The sequence below is a fragment of the Aureobasidium subglaciale genome (genome assembly GCF_000721755.1).
Source record: "Aureobasidium subglaciale EXF-2481 unplaced genomic scaffold scaffold_3, whole genome shotgun sequence".
NCBI lineage: Eukaryota > Fungi > Ascomycota > Dothideomycetes > Dothideales > Saccotheciaceae > Aureobasidium > Aureobasidium subglaciale.
Window position 1 is genome coordinate 409,741 of NW_013566992.1, and position 13,755 is coordinate 423,495.

The 13,755-nt window shown below is 50.9% G+C and overlaps 8 protein-coding genes across 8 annotated transcripts; 4 read left to right on the top strand and 4 right to left on the bottom strand.

Annotated features, from left to right (window-relative positions):
* Positions 1-1,073: 1,073 nt before the first annotated feature.
* On the bottom strand, positions 1,074-2,009 carry AUEXF2481DRAFT_2238 (uncharacterized protein; the record flags this gene model as incomplete). Its single annotated transcript, XM_013491173.1, has 1 exon — positions 1,074-2,009. The coding sequence occupies one exon, from the start codon at positions 2,007-2,009 to the stop codon at positions 1,074-1,076; it is 936 nt and encodes a 311-aa protein (XP_013346627.1).
* Positions 2,010-5,110: 3,101 nt separating this feature from the next.
* On the top strand, positions 5,111-6,552 carry AUEXF2481DRAFT_477494 (uncharacterized protein). Its single transcript, XM_013491589.1, has 3 exons — positions 5,111-5,892; positions 5,982-6,337; positions 6,391-6,552. The coding sequence occupies exons 1-2, from the start codon at positions 5,514-5,516 to the stop codon at positions 6,251-6,253; spliced, it is 651 nt and encodes a 216-aa protein (XP_013347043.1). The 5' UTR covers positions 5,111-5,513; the 3' UTR covers positions 6,254-6,337; positions 6,391-6,552.
* AUEXF2481DRAFT_477345 (uncharacterized protein) lies at positions 6,266-6,755 on the top strand. The gene has a single exon (XM_013491590.1). It carries the CDS (start codon positions 6,425-6,427, stop codon positions 6,710-6,712), a length of 288 nt encoding a protein of 95 aa, XP_013347044.1. The 5' UTR covers positions 6,266-6,424; the 3' UTR covers positions 6,713-6,755.
* Positions 6,552-7,968, bottom strand: AUEXF2481DRAFT_477508 (uncharacterized protein). Its single transcript, XM_013491591.1, has one exon. The coding sequence runs from the start codon at positions 7,735-7,737 to the stop codon at positions 6,799-6,801; it is 939 nt and encodes a 312-aa protein (XP_013347045.1). The 5' UTR covers positions 7,738-7,968; the 3' UTR covers positions 6,552-6,798.
* On the bottom strand, positions 7,969-9,699 carry AUEXF2481DRAFT_477343 (uncharacterized protein). The gene is made up of 2 exons (XM_013491592.1): positions 9,247-9,699; positions 7,969-9,157 (listed from the first exon to the last, which is right to left on the bottom strand). Exons 1-2 carry the CDS (start codon positions 9,534-9,536, stop codon positions 8,200-8,202), a joined length of 1,248 nt encoding a protein of 415 aa, XP_013347046.1. The 5' UTR covers positions 9,537-9,699; the 3' UTR covers positions 7,969-8,199.
* Positions 9,683-11,922, top strand: AUEXF2481DRAFT_36787 (uncharacterized protein). The gene is made up of 3 exons (XM_013491372.1): positions 9,683-10,284; positions 10,345-11,744; positions 11,801-11,922. Exons 1-3 carry the CDS (start codon positions 10,122-10,124, stop codon positions 11,834-11,836), a joined length of 1,599 nt encoding a protein of 532 aa, XP_013346826.1. The 5' UTR covers positions 9,683-10,121; the 3' UTR covers positions 11,837-11,922.
* A 72-nt stretch (positions 11,923-11,994) lies between these two features.
* Positions 11,995-12,837, top strand: AUEXF2481DRAFT_477380 (uncharacterized protein). The gene is made up of 2 exons (XM_013491593.1): positions 11,995-12,432; positions 12,518-12,837. The coding sequence occupies exons 1-2, from the start codon at positions 12,186-12,188 to the stop codon at positions 12,802-12,804; spliced, it is 534 nt and encodes a 177-aa protein (XP_013347047.1). The 5' UTR covers positions 11,995-12,185; the 3' UTR covers positions 12,805-12,837.
* Positions 12,838-12,870: 33 nt separating this feature from the next.
* Positions 12,871-13,707, bottom strand: AUEXF2481DRAFT_26667 (uncharacterized protein; the record flags this gene model as incomplete). The annotated part of the gene is made up of 1 exon (XM_013491267.1): positions 12,871-13,707. The coding sequence occupies one exon, from the start codon at positions 13,705-13,707 to the stop codon at positions 12,871-12,873; it is 837 nt and encodes a 278-aa protein (XP_013346721.1).
* Between the last annotated feature and the right edge of the window lie 48 nt (positions 13,708-13,755).

The window sequence follows — 13,755 nt, forward strand, 5'->3', positions numbered from 1 at the left end:
GTCCTGATGTCAGCGTAGCTGACTTGATGCAATGGTTGGAAAGAACTGTCTTCCGACCCATGATATACTCGTCTTGGTGGGCATCCACGAACGTAAGGTGCGACACTGAACACAACCGTGGATGGAAAGCTCGAGAACCCAAAGTCCTGACTGGGACCCAACAAGTGGGAAGCAGAATGATGGCCACTCGATGGACAACTGAGACTCTATGCCAACCGCGTTTTCTTGAGTCTGCTTTATATATAGTTACATCGAGTCCTGTTGTAGCGATCGTCGTCAACGTATAGTATGATGGCGTCTTACGGTGGAGGAGAGTGTGGCTCTGACCACTGCTGTAAGCGGCGCCAGTCGCAGACGTATATATATATGTGTGTCGACCAAAACACATCATTGGTGTGAGGCACGAGCCGAGTGTGGCATAGAGCTCATGGTACTCCAGACCGATAGTTTGAGCCTTGAGTTGTGATGGCCGTTGCTGGTCTTGGGAGCCCAGACGTTCTGACTGCAAACAGCTCTGCCTCCTGAACTCATATACCCTCTATCATCATCATCCAGAGGCACAGACTCTGATCCTTCCAATTCTCGGAGATCAGCGATCTCGCGGGATTCTTTTACCTGTGATCCACAGCTGTCGGAGGACTTACCGTCGCCAGATAGACTGGAGGAAAGGAGACCGATCCAGCTGTCTGGTGGATCTGCTGCCGATGTGGAACTTCAATCCTCGTTTGTGACCGGGTAGATGGCTAGCTCTTCGACTCCTATATAGTAGCTTCTCGCCGTCTTTAACGTAGAGCAGAGCCATTGAGTCCTGAAGGAACTCCAGCAGGAAGATATTTTGAACATTTGCTCCGTCAGCTTTGTATCTCAACTCCCTAGCAACACAGGAGAGCAAGGAGACAGAGCGAAGACAAACAGCTTTCATCCTCAAACTGATTATAGGATCATTGTGGGGCGGTGGTAGTATCGACCTCGCTATAAATACAACGTACGGCACCGAAAAGAATCCATGAGAGGAGACAAGTCTCATGGTCGAAACAATGTAGGTGCGAGAACACCTAGTCTGCCTTGCACCATCAGAGGCTGGTTAGTACTGTAGCAAAGTGCCAAAGTCCAACATTGCTGGAATCATTCAGGACTCCGCGTAACTCTCGTATAAGCAGTCTTGTCGAAATTCCTTCTGCCTTTTCTTCTACTTCTTCTTCTTCTTCTTCTTCTTCTTCTTTCCCTGAAGTCGACACAAGACCCAGAAGCAAGAAGATAACGTTGCAGAAGTCGGACGAGATACCAAGCTGTAGCTGAGTCTGTCCGTATATAAGCCTTGTAGAGGCGACACACGTCCTCTCGGCCGTCGACGTAGACCCATACGAGATACAGTGGTATTGTCGTCGCTGATGTATTGTTGATTCAGCGGTAATTACGGCAGACGGAGATGCATGGGTGTCCTTGTCTCGAGGCACTAAACATGTTGTGGAAGACGGTACCACAAAGAAGATATGGTTCTTGCCTTGCAACACCTGCAACAAACGTTCTGGGAACCGATGTGCTTCCTTCTGGAGTACAAGCGCCCTCAGCAACTCAGCCATCTCAAACCATGCGCTCCCAACAACATAGGCGCGAGAGCTCGACCATGCCAGAGTGAAACGGCAGAGACCGATATAGACATCCGGGCCAAGTTTCTTACTCTTCGATTCCACATATATACCGCAGTCGTTCACCAGAATGAGGTTGATATTCGCCGTATCCTGAGTTTTGGCGAACTTTCCTATCACCCAGAAGCCATAAGTCCAGTATCTCTTGTGTATGAAGAGGTCTGGCCAGACTCGGGGGTGAACGGTGTATATCCTGGCGACAAAAGTGACGAAGATGCGTCTCGTGATTTTCATGCTTTCTGTGTTGAAGACGAACACGCCAGAAATTTTGCCATTGCCGTGAGCGCGATTGACCATACCAGCGTTCCAGTACGTGCGAGAAGACGCAGCCGTCATGGCGTAGTGTTCGTAGTCGCTCATCTGAACAGACTTGCAGCAATTTTTGAGAAACCAATTAGACAAACATACTGCGAATGTATATACAAGCTGAGATTAGGAAGCCTTAACCCTGTGTGGTGTTGAACGGCTAGCTCATATAATAGCCATCAGCTTCGTGCCAGAGAGAACAAGCCATGGTGTCTTGCTGTCCGAAGCCCTCGACGCAGGATCTGTAGAGATGATGTCGATGAGGCTCCATGAACAAATCGGAGTGTCCGATTTGGTTTCATGCTTCTTATATAGTATGCTCCAAGCTCTTTCTCACAATCAAGAGGACCAAAAAAGCGCTTGACGTCTCTCTCCGCAAAACCTCCGGGCGAGGTGATGTGGTTTGCGAGAGGAGGGCCGGAGAAGTCGGATTGTAGCGAGAGACCGAGATGAGGACACACCATCGACGGCGATATAGCTCGATAGTGAAGAGTCCCAAGGCCAAGGTCATCGCAGTATGCTTCCTGAACGTCGTGGTGGGTCCAGCCAAAGATGAGGAAGCCGTGGGCACAGATCAAGACCTTCTGGAGATCCAGTGGATGTGCGGCAAAAAGTTCATACCTGTCGAGAGTATTTGCTGAACGAGTTCACCCAGTCCACAACGAGGTTGCCGCTCAGAGCATCAACTTGAAACTGGAATATATATACAGGAACAAAAAGTGGTCCTTCGAATGAATAATGATCGTCAAAGCGAGAATGACAGAGAAGGAGAGCAAACGAAAGAGTCAGCACTTTTGTAGACTGCAAAGTGACTACACTCACTCTTCCAAGAGATGGCCACACATTACCGATCTTTTCGACAAACAGATTCACAGATTCATGTTGGCACTACAGACCCGAGTGACCAAGTCAATTCCTCTTTGGTGTTGTTGAAACCGGTTCCTGTGATTCGGAAGAACAAGGCTCTGTCATTCGAGGCTCGGTGTATGCAGTGCCCCAAGCACTTGCTTGCCTGTGGCTTTGAGAGTTACACGTCAGTAAGGCCGGACCAATAGATATGGTCACAGGTATTGCTCGTTGGTTTGTACCTTGATTTGTTAGCCTTCCTGCTCTCTCTTGTGCAGACCATGAACAAAGGACAACATTCGTGACTGGCCGCCAATGGCTCGCAATGCAAGCGTCGTCACAATGTTGCGATTCTATGTCATCAGCAGCAACCACCTCACTATTTCGCGACAATGCCTGTTCTTGATGGTTCCCACGTCACAAGGTAACGGAGTCACTAGCAGGGGTTGGGTGGCGGGATTGTATCAGCGATTGGTTGAGTAACCATCCTGCCATGAATTAGAGCAGCTTTTCTACCTAGACCCGAGAGCAATGCCAGCCTATGGGCTCTCCTTCTCATATTCGAGGGGTCGTCCAGCAGGCTTTCACTCCCCCCTCTTTTTCAACTGTTAACAAAGGTCTGACAGCACTTCTGCACTCGGTGTCTTCCTCGAGATAAATCAAGCTGCTGGGCGTGGACTCCGGAGAGCAGAACGAATCAAGTCGCTCAAGGCAGACCTTCGGCCCTGCAGCGTTCAATGATCTGACAGGGGACTTGTGAGCACGATTTTGTAAGACAAGGCTAGGTGCCGACCAACTTTCTTACCGTTCGTACGAGCGGTGACTTCCGAGACGTGATAATCGCAACGTTTAGTATATTTCCAGTCCTTACGGGTCATACGTTGGCTTTGGTAGCTGGATTCGTGGGTGGTAGCTCTGTAAAGGCGCTTGACGAGATCTTGGACGAACTCGAAGTGAAAGGCGTCATCGAAGCGAGCTTGGCCATCGATGAGAGCCCCGACGTTGTCGTGAGAGAGGACAATCATGTCGGTAACGAGTCTGCGAGGAGTGGCACCGAATGGAGTGCGATCTTAGATCTTGTCGATGGTACTAGCGCAAGGAAATGCGAACTGGTTATGGAACAGATTTATGATCTCGTTGACGGCAACATTCTGGAAGCGGAATGCCATACCTGTTGCCGAAGATGTATGCCTCAGCCATGATATCTAAGTAGCCCCAGGGGTCAAGAGAGGGATTGTCAGAGCCGGCACCATAGCCGCCGACTCTGTGGTCAGTGATCCAGCGAAGGAATCTATGGTTGCACTTGTGGTCAGTCGCTGCATCGTTTGTGGCTATGTCTCCACTTACTCGCGAACCACATTAGGTGAGTCCTAAGGCATGCGCACAGTGTTGTCCGTAGATTCACTGTAGCAACTTCACTTGATGGCGTCAGCAAAGAAGGCGGAGTGGAAGGCCAGAACCTCGTGGAACAAAGTGAAGTGTGCCTCATCGCTGCCGACAATGAGTGTCATCAACTTGTCTTTCATGTCAGAGCAAGTGGCAGCTTGGAGAAGGATGTTGCTGGAGCCATGGTAGTCGTGGTAAGTGATTGCTGCCTTCGACTAGATGAAGTGGTTGAGGCAGATGCAATGCAGCTGGTGTGAGCGAGAGACGGTTTGCGACAGCGTGTTGATCAAGGAGTTGCGATGCTTGCGAGTTCAGATCGCTGGAGTGGAAGGGAAGGCACGTCCTGGCGACTTTGTTGACGTCCTGAACTTTCACTTGCTGCAAATCAAAATGCGACGCTTCGGACATGTGCATCTGACAGGAGAGAACCAGGTGTACGCCTGCAAGCAATGGCGTTCATACCGAATCTACCCTTCCTCATATCCTGAGATGCTTCACTTCCTGTTCAGAATCTCTTGACAACCCTCTTGATGAAGACGACAACGAAAACTATGCAATACATTCATACTACGCTTACAAACAGCAAACGCCTCGGATATGCTGAAACGATGGATAGAGAGACATTGACTCCTGAACTCCACAAAAGAAGGGTATCTTGTTTCCCCTTGCTAAACCACACAGATTGTAAGAGAAGACGAACCTTGACCAAATGAGGGAACTCCTTCATGCCGCCTCTTCGGCGTCATCCAGAACCCGTTCTCTCGCCTCTCGAATCTCGCTGTTGGCGATACTAACTTCGGAAGTGCTACTGTTGTTGCGACTTAGGGCCGCTGGCCGCTTAGGTGGCCTTCCTATGACGGTTGGAGAGTCTGAGCGAGGACGGCTGTGTGCTTTTGCCGAGCCTTGACTGTTCCAGGTCTGGTGTGATTGAGCATGTAACATCTGCTGTGATGACGAGGGCTGCGAGGGAGGGAACTTCCCACCATTACCGGGACTGCCACCCATAAGCATCAAGGCGTCCATAGCGTCTTGCTCGGCCTGCTGGGTCGGCATCGTCGAGCGTACTTGCGCTGGTCGAGACTTTGGTGTTGAGGGGACTTGAGCAGGCGGAGATGAGGCTGACGGACGCCTGTAGATGGCGCTGTTCTGCGAAGAGCCATTGACGGCTGTGCTCGAATCTGGCAGGGACCAGGACACCATGCCGGCTCCGGAGCGTCGTTTTGAGGGTGGTGAGCGGATGTCTATCGGCGCACTGGACGATGGCGGTGAAGCAGCCATACGTGGGTGCAAGGCTGCAGCCAACTTCTCGACCTCGTTGATGTTGCGATGCTCCCAGCCATGTTGTACTTTGACCATGGCATACGCGAGTCGCGTTTTGAGCGCAGCAGCAGCCTGATACGTCGCGTCAGTGGGGCTCTCCCTCAAGGTACTGCGCGAACTCACCTCGCCGGCCTTGCTACCAGACGAGCTCACGCTCTCGGCGCGTGGCCTTTGATCGGCGGGAGTGTCGACAACTTTGAGCAGGCCACTTGCTGTTCTCTTGTGTCTCGTTGGACTGTTCAAAGAGTCCGTCTGGGATTGCGAGCTGTCTTCTGGAGTGCGCACTTGGCTACTCGACTGCGACGCGTCGTTCTGGTCATTGTCCTTCGGCACAACCGGCGATACCGGTTGAGATGGCTCAGTACCGACAAGATCGATACTCGAGGTATGGGCTTCGCTCTGAGCAGACCGAGACTCCTTCCACTGTGTATGCGATTGGTGATTGATGTCCTGGTTGACTGATGGTGGCGGTAGCATTCGCGTCGCGGGGTTTACGGCGGCCGAGGCGGATGGGCCTGACGGATGCATCTCGAAGTCTTTACCCACTCCAGGCACTGGTATACTCAAATCTGGCCTCGAAGATGCGGCCAGTGTCTCCATGGCTCTGTGTAGAAATGATTCGGTTGTCGCGACTTGGAGAGCACAGATATCAATTCAACATTGTCGCGGTGATGCAACTATTCAGACGACGCGACTGCTCCACTTCCCACTCACCACGCGTTGCGCACCGACCATGCAACCGTTGAGACCGCCCGGATCCCGAAGGGACCCTGCCTATCTTGCCAACCTTCTTGAACACCAGGAGACGGAGTAGACTCCAGCATCGTAACGTGTGGATACCTCACAGTCACTGTTGCCTCTACGCTACAACTCACTGATCAAGCAGGAGATGCGGACTTAGCTTATACAAAATCTCAATGTACTTGCATCAAGGTGCCACCTTGGTAATCTGGCTTTCTTGCACTTGGCAGCACTCAAACCAGCGACGTATTCGCCTAGTGACCACATATCTTGGCACTGGATGCAACCACAAGAGTCGACGAGAATCGAACTTGATTTATAGACTTGCAAGCTATTGCAACAGGCTGCCATTATCCGGGGGCACTCTTTCGTCTGTGTGTGTGCTAACCTCTGTCACATCTATCTCCAGATCAAGACATGATGAATCTGGGAAAGCTAGCCTCTCCGCTGATGTCTCTCCGTAACGCGATTCCTACTTTGTGTGACGACTGTAACAGCTGAGCAACCATGAGCATTTTGGTCACAAGGGAATGTCTGCCCATTCCCGAGATCAACCCCGATAGCCCGGACGACAAATCTCACAACCACTGCATTTACCCATCACACATCTGTCCCACTCTGGCAAGTCAAGACAGTAATGGCCAGCCTTGTCTCTCTCAATACTCTGATCATGTCCCGCCGGAAGCCAGAGCTGACGCTGTCTTCTCTCGAGAGGATATCCGGCACATGGTATGGGTTCATAGCCCTCCGGACATTCTGCATGCCATGCCGGCGCTGGAGAGAGTTTCTCGCCGAGAGTGACAGGCCAGGGTGTATTTTCATTGTACTCTTTGAGTTGTTGAGCAAGATCCCGTTCGTAGGCGGTGGAGAATATTATCGGATCCAGATTTGGTGGTGGAGGCTTTTGTTGTTCTGGTGTTTCTGGAGGTGATATTGGTTCGTGTGGTGCAGGTTCGAAGATTGGAAACTCAGGCAAGTCGACGGGAATCACAGGCGAAGCTTGATTGGAGTCTTGACCTTTGTTCTCTGGGTTGTTTTGTGATTCCTTGTTCGGTTCATCAACAACCTCTTTGTCGATACCACCATCTAATCTCAGAGTTTCTGAACCTCCTCCCGGATACTCGACGATCCATGTGAAATCCAAGTCCTCTCCTGGAGATTCGGGAGGGCCAGATTCCATGATGCGGCCTCCTATATCAGGGCCAGGATATTCTCCTGCTCCTCCACCCGCGTCACCACCTCTCACCTCTGCTGGCGCTGATTGTTCGGGATCAACAGTGGGATCATCAGGCGGTCCAGTAACGCCATTTCTCAAATCTCTGAGGAAATCGCTTAGAGATTGAGATTGTTCGTAGACTGTAAGTGGATGAGCCGCCCATGCTGGATTGGGACAAGAAGGTGTGAAGCCGGGAGGAGGATCGAAGATGCGAGTTTTTGGGTACGGAGTACGGCCGCGGCATTTATTAGTCTGTTTGTTTGACTTTGGCATTTGGATCTCCTCCTTGACAGTGTTGATAGGTTTAGATGCTTGGTATAGCGGTAGATGGTGTGAAAGAGAGATAGAGAGAGTATAGGAAGGAGATGTAGCAAGTAGCTAGGCAGAGTAGAGCAGGTGCGCGAAGACATTGCTGGTGTTGGATGTCTTGGTGGGATGTGAGATGTTGCAACACTTCTATTGTAGTTTAGGCGTGGTACTGTCTCGCGCAGAAAGAAAGCTAATGGGTGTCGTATTGCGGCTGCGATATCTCATCGACTCTGATATGAGCGTTGGCATCGTTTAAACTTCCCATATGCCTGACGGTGTAATTTTCAGAGCGGTCGAATATGCCATACATACATGCAAATTCTTGAACGCTTCCGAAGTGCACTGGTCGGTTGTTCTCTGGGATGATGGGAGCTGTCAGGAGAGCGTTGCGCAGAATCACAACCCTCTGCATTTTGATATGTCTTCTTACTCGTCGCCAAACACAAAACTCCTCCAGTTGTGCGCCAACTGCTTGACACCCTCTTCCAGCCCCCACCCCTTGATCTCACATATCTTCCTCACAATCTCCTCAAGATACCCATCCATCCTCTCACCAGCAGCATCCAAATCACTCTCAATCAAGATCTTGTCATCCGGAACAGTCTTGACAGCTTCCTCTGATTTCGACACGCCTGCGTGAGAGAAATTGACAACAGAGGAGAAGGAGAAGAAGATTTGCGCAGGGATGCGAGGGTCGAGGTATTGTTTTATTGTTTCTGGGGGACCGGAGTAGGAATGAAGGCATATGCGTGGGGCGTAAGGTGTTGACTTTGGTTGACCTTGGCCTTCTGTCATATATTCGTCTCGAGCAGAGGTAGGGGTCTGGCTGGCGGCTTCTTGCTTTTTTCTTTCACGCTTGCTGAGCACTATTCGTTCGTGGCCTTTCCATGTTTCTTGCAAGGTATTGAAGACGACGCCGTGAGCTTGTACGCCATGCACAGAGGTCGCGCGACCTAGTTCTCCTGCCAGATGTAATTGGGCGAGCAAGACTTTCTTTTGATGATCCATGGAGACGCGGTAAGGAGATAATTGTCTACCCTCACGACCTCCTGGCGTCAAGGCTTCGTCTCTTTCGGTCTTTTGGTCTGGTAACCGGGCTTCTGGGATACGGAACTGCTTGTCCAGTCCGACCTCACCGATCAGAGAAAGAGGATATTTCTCGAGGTATTGTCTTGTCTCGGCGAGGAAGACAGAGAGAGGGCGTGGGTCGGGTAGGCGAAGGAGAAAGTCGCGGTCAGTGGGCCTGGGCGTCAAGGCTGCTTGGTAGTGTTCGACTTTCTGGTCAGATGTGAGAGTGGTGGTGGCAGGGTAGATTGCTTCGTCGAACAATTGGTGAGAGAACCATGGATGCCAGCCAAAACAAGGTATCACTTTCTGCTTAGAACTGTATTCTTGTTAGCCTCGGTCTGGTACAGACGACGAACAGCAAAAGGCTTGAACAGGGCGGAAGTGTACCTTGACTACAGTACCTACCTCCAGTCTCGTTGCGACTTGCTCTTGACACCAAGTTTTTCAGCAGTCTCTGCTACCAATTCCTGGTCTTGAGCACGAGTTGCCATGATGGTCAATATTTTGGCACGCATGTCCGGGATCGAGGAGATGTTGGCGACGGTATCTGTCGGATGACAGTGTGCGTCAAAGACACCGAGGTCCCATGGGAACTGCTCCTTCGATTCGTTTCCCATCTTGATAATTTGATGCTGAGTTGGGATGGAGATCGAAGGCGTCTGCTCTCTTGTCGCAATATTGCTTTCTCCAGCCATGACGTACGTGATGCACTTTAGCCTCAAGGAGCCGCATCTTCTTTGTGTCGCAAGCCAATCTCTGCGCGTGACGGATTGCACAACATTTTCTTCACATCTCTGGTTTACGAAGGAAACACCAGATCAGAGAGTCGCATGAATATCAAGTCAGAATATGTCGGGTCATAGAAGCTCTTGTCAAGCTCAAACAAAACACTTTGCCGTCGATGATTCGGCAGATGCGACCGAAAGCGCCGGTCAAGGGGTACATACGATTTACGACGGTTAGGGACGCGGCGGAGATTACATTCTGGCAAATCGGAAGGCGCAGATCCGAGGGGTTCAACGCGAAAATGGTTCGATTTTGTTGATGCGTACAATTTAAACAGTGCTGGTCTTGGGTGGTGGCCATCCTATCGCGACAAGTGCCATTGTAATCGACTTTTGCATTTCGGGAGGCGTGTGAGATCCATTCCTTCTTTTCCTCTCTTGAGCGGCTCTTTTCTTTCAGAGGAGATTCGTCTTTACTTTCACTTCATACCCTTTTTTCTGTTCTGTCTTTCTTTCTGGGTGTTCAGAGTGGGATACAGCGGCGGACATCTCACTATGTCTGTCATGAACGCGAGCTATGCCTCGCCCGTCGCAGATGCGGCCTTTGCAAAGATCAGTGCCATTGCGCCTGAGGGTTTCTTACAGCGTCTGCTTGCAGGAGTAAATGCATGGACTGTTGTCTTTACTCTGCTCATTGGCGCTGTTCTGTACGATCAGGGTGAGTTTGAGCGATGCCGAGTCTACCCAATTCGCGAACAAAAGACTGACTCAATGGCAGCATCATACCAATACAACAAGGGCTCCATCGTGGGTCCCATGTTCAAGATTCCCTTCATTGGACCTTTCCTCGAATCCGTCAACCCAAAGTTCCAAACGTACAACGCAAAATGGCAGAGTGGCCCTCTGAGTTGCGTTTCCGTCTTCCACAAGTTTGTCGTTATCGCATCGACACGCGACATGGCCCGCAAGGTCTTCAACTCTCCTACCTACGTCAAGCCATGCGTCGTCGACATTGCCTACAAACTCCTTCGCCCGACCAACTGGGTCTTCCTTGACGGCAAGGCTCACGTCGACTACCGCAAGGGTCTCAACGGTCTCTTCACCCGCCAGGCTCTCGAGCTTTACTTGCCCAACCAAGAGGAGGTCTACGATACATACTTTGCCCGTTTCCTCAAGGTCTCCAAGGATGCTGGTAACAAGCCCGTCGCATTCATGCCCGAGTTCAGAGAACTTCTCTGCGCCGTCTCCTGCAGAACCTTTGTTGGTCACTACATCAGTGACGAGGCCATCAAGAAGATTGCCGACGACTACTACATGATCACCGCTGCTCTTGAGCTTGTCAACTTCCCTATCATTCTCCCCTTCACAAAGACTTGGTACGGAAAGAAGGCTGCTGACATGGTCCTTGACGAGTTCGCCAAGTGTGCCGCAAAGGCAAAGGTTCGCATGAGTGTTGGTGGTGAGATCCACAGCATTCTCGATGCCTGGGTTAAGCAGATGATCGATTCCGAAGCCTACCGCGCAAAGTTGGCCAGTGGTGAAAAGGTGGACGACTCCGAGAAGCCTCCATTCCTTATTCGCACTTTCACCGACTTTGAGATTGCCCAGACTCTGTTTACTTTCCTCTTCGCTTCTCAGGATGCCACCAGCAGTGCCGCCACTTGGCTCTTCCAGATTGTTGCCGACCGTCCCGATGTTATGGAGAAGCTGCGCGAGGAGAACATGCGTGTTCGCCATGGCGACAAGAATGCTCGTCTGACTATGGATATGCTCGAGTCAATGCCTTACACCAGAGCAGTCGTCAAGGAGCAGCTCCGTTACCGCCCTCCCGTCCTCATGGTCCCCTACCTCGTCAAGAAGGACTTCCCCGTCACCGAGACATACACGGCGAAGAAGGGATCTATGATCATCCCCACAACATATCCCGCCCTTCACGACCCTGTAGCATACCCTGAGCCCGAGACTTTCGACCCAGAGAGATGGATCAGCGGTGACGCCGAGAAGCACCCCAAGAACTGGCTTGTATTCGGCACAGGACCCCATTACTGTCTCGGACAGACCTATGCTACGCTCAATCTGATGGCCATGATTGGCAAAGCTTGTGTTGAGATGGACTGGAAGCACGAAATTACGCCCTTGTCAGAGGAGATTAAGATTTTCGCCACGATTTTCCCTCAGGTATGTGCTGAAACTGGTCTTCGTACAACTGAACTCATACTAACAACACTTCGCAGGATGACTGTCTTCTTACGTTCAGCAAGAGAAATTAGAGAGGAGATTACAATTCTGTGCTTGTTGAAGAGAAAATTACATGCAAAGACAGCAAATGTGATTAGAAGTGCAGGAATATTCCCCCTACTTAATTGTTCAAATGATAGACTAATTATTTTAATGTTCTTGAGACGATCCATCTACCGCTTGTACTCTGATTTAGAACATGTTCCTTGTGACATTGTACTTCGTGTCACAAGATGCTTGAGAGGGCCTGGCTACGAAATGACCATGATCGGAGACGTCGGTTTGCGGAGAACAAGGCCGACGCTCTAGCGATGATGCAACCTTCAAGTGTCCTCCAACATTAACCCATCCTTCTGTAAACACGCCACATCCACACCCACCATGTCGCTAAAAAGAGTCTCCACCATCGCTGCAAGAGCAGCAATCGCATCAACACGACCTGCCAGAATACAAGCCTCAGCACTACTCCAATCGACACCAAAGCTTCAAAGCACAATCCGACGACCAGCAACATGTCTCGTCCACCAACGCTTCCACAGCACCGAAGGCAAACCCGACACCAAAATCTGGGACTTTGAATCCATAAAGCAACTCTCCGAACAACCAGACTCTTCACGTGTACTCATCGGTATGCTCCTCCTCCCCCTCCTCCTCCTCCTTCACACCTATCCTATCTCCATTAATCTCACTAACACCCTCTGCTCCTCCCACAGACGTCCGCGAACCCGCCGAATACAGCGCAGGCTTCATCCCCTCTGCCATAAACATCCCCGTCGGCTCCGCCCCCGACGCGCTATTTATGCCCGCCCATGAATTCGAAGATAAATTCGGGTTTGAGAAGCCGACGGCCGATCAAGAATTGGTGTTTTATTGCAAGGCTGGGGTTAGGAGTTCTGCCGCTGCGGGGTTGGCGAGGCAGGTTGGCTATCAGAAGGTTGGTGAGTATCGGGGGAGTTGGTTGGAGTGGAGTAAGAAGGGTGGGAGGGCCGAGTATGATTAGATGGGAGGGTTGTATGAAGTAGATGAGTGTGGGGAGGGAGGGGGGGGGAGGTCCACGAGAAGGGACTTAGATATTTGTGATCAAGGCTTCTCCGTGAGGGATACATAGCCAACCATCTGGGTCTTGAGACCATTCTCTCCACCCTTCGCGAATCTCTGCCATTTCTTGTTTCGTGGCAAGACCTTGCTCAACGACTTTGACTGCGAATTCGCTCTCCACCACCCTCTCCATCCACGCCTCCCCAAAAGCCACCCTCTCAACCTCGGAGCTGTAACACCAAGTCCCTGCACTACACCTCACCTCTTCCTCCTTCACCCCAGCACTTCTAACCCATTTCCTCAATTTCCTACCAGCACTCGTATCCCCTGTATTGCCCTCCCCCTCCATGGTCTTTGCAAAGAGTTCCCAATTCTTCTTCAAAAGAGGTAGTTCAGGATAAAAGAATATGGCCCTTGTATCTGCTTCTCTGAGCGCCAACACACCTCCCTTTTTGGTAACTCTGAGGAGTTCGGCAATTGCTTTGATGGGATCGGGTAAGTGACAGAGTAATTGTTGTGCATGTACTACATCGAAGATTTCATCTGCGAAAGGCAGGGTATATACATTTCCCTCCTTGAACTCGATGTTGCTCACGTTTTGCTGTTTTGCTGCGTGACGCCCTGGTTCAAGAGCTTTGGACGAAAGATCTAATGCTGTGATTCTTGCGGCAGGGAAAAGGAGGGCGAGAGAGATTGTTATACTCGCTGGACCACAGCCGGCGTCGAGGAGGGAAAAAGATGCGTGGGTTGTGGATAAGGTGGAGAGGGTTGGGAGGAGGAATTGGCAGGAGTTTTGGGCTGTGCGGGCGTTGTGTGTTGCTAGCACTGAAGGGTGGTAGCCGTTTATGTAGGTGGTTTCTGGCATTGTTGATGGTTTGATGGGATATCAATGGAAGAGCTGGTGTTTAGGTAG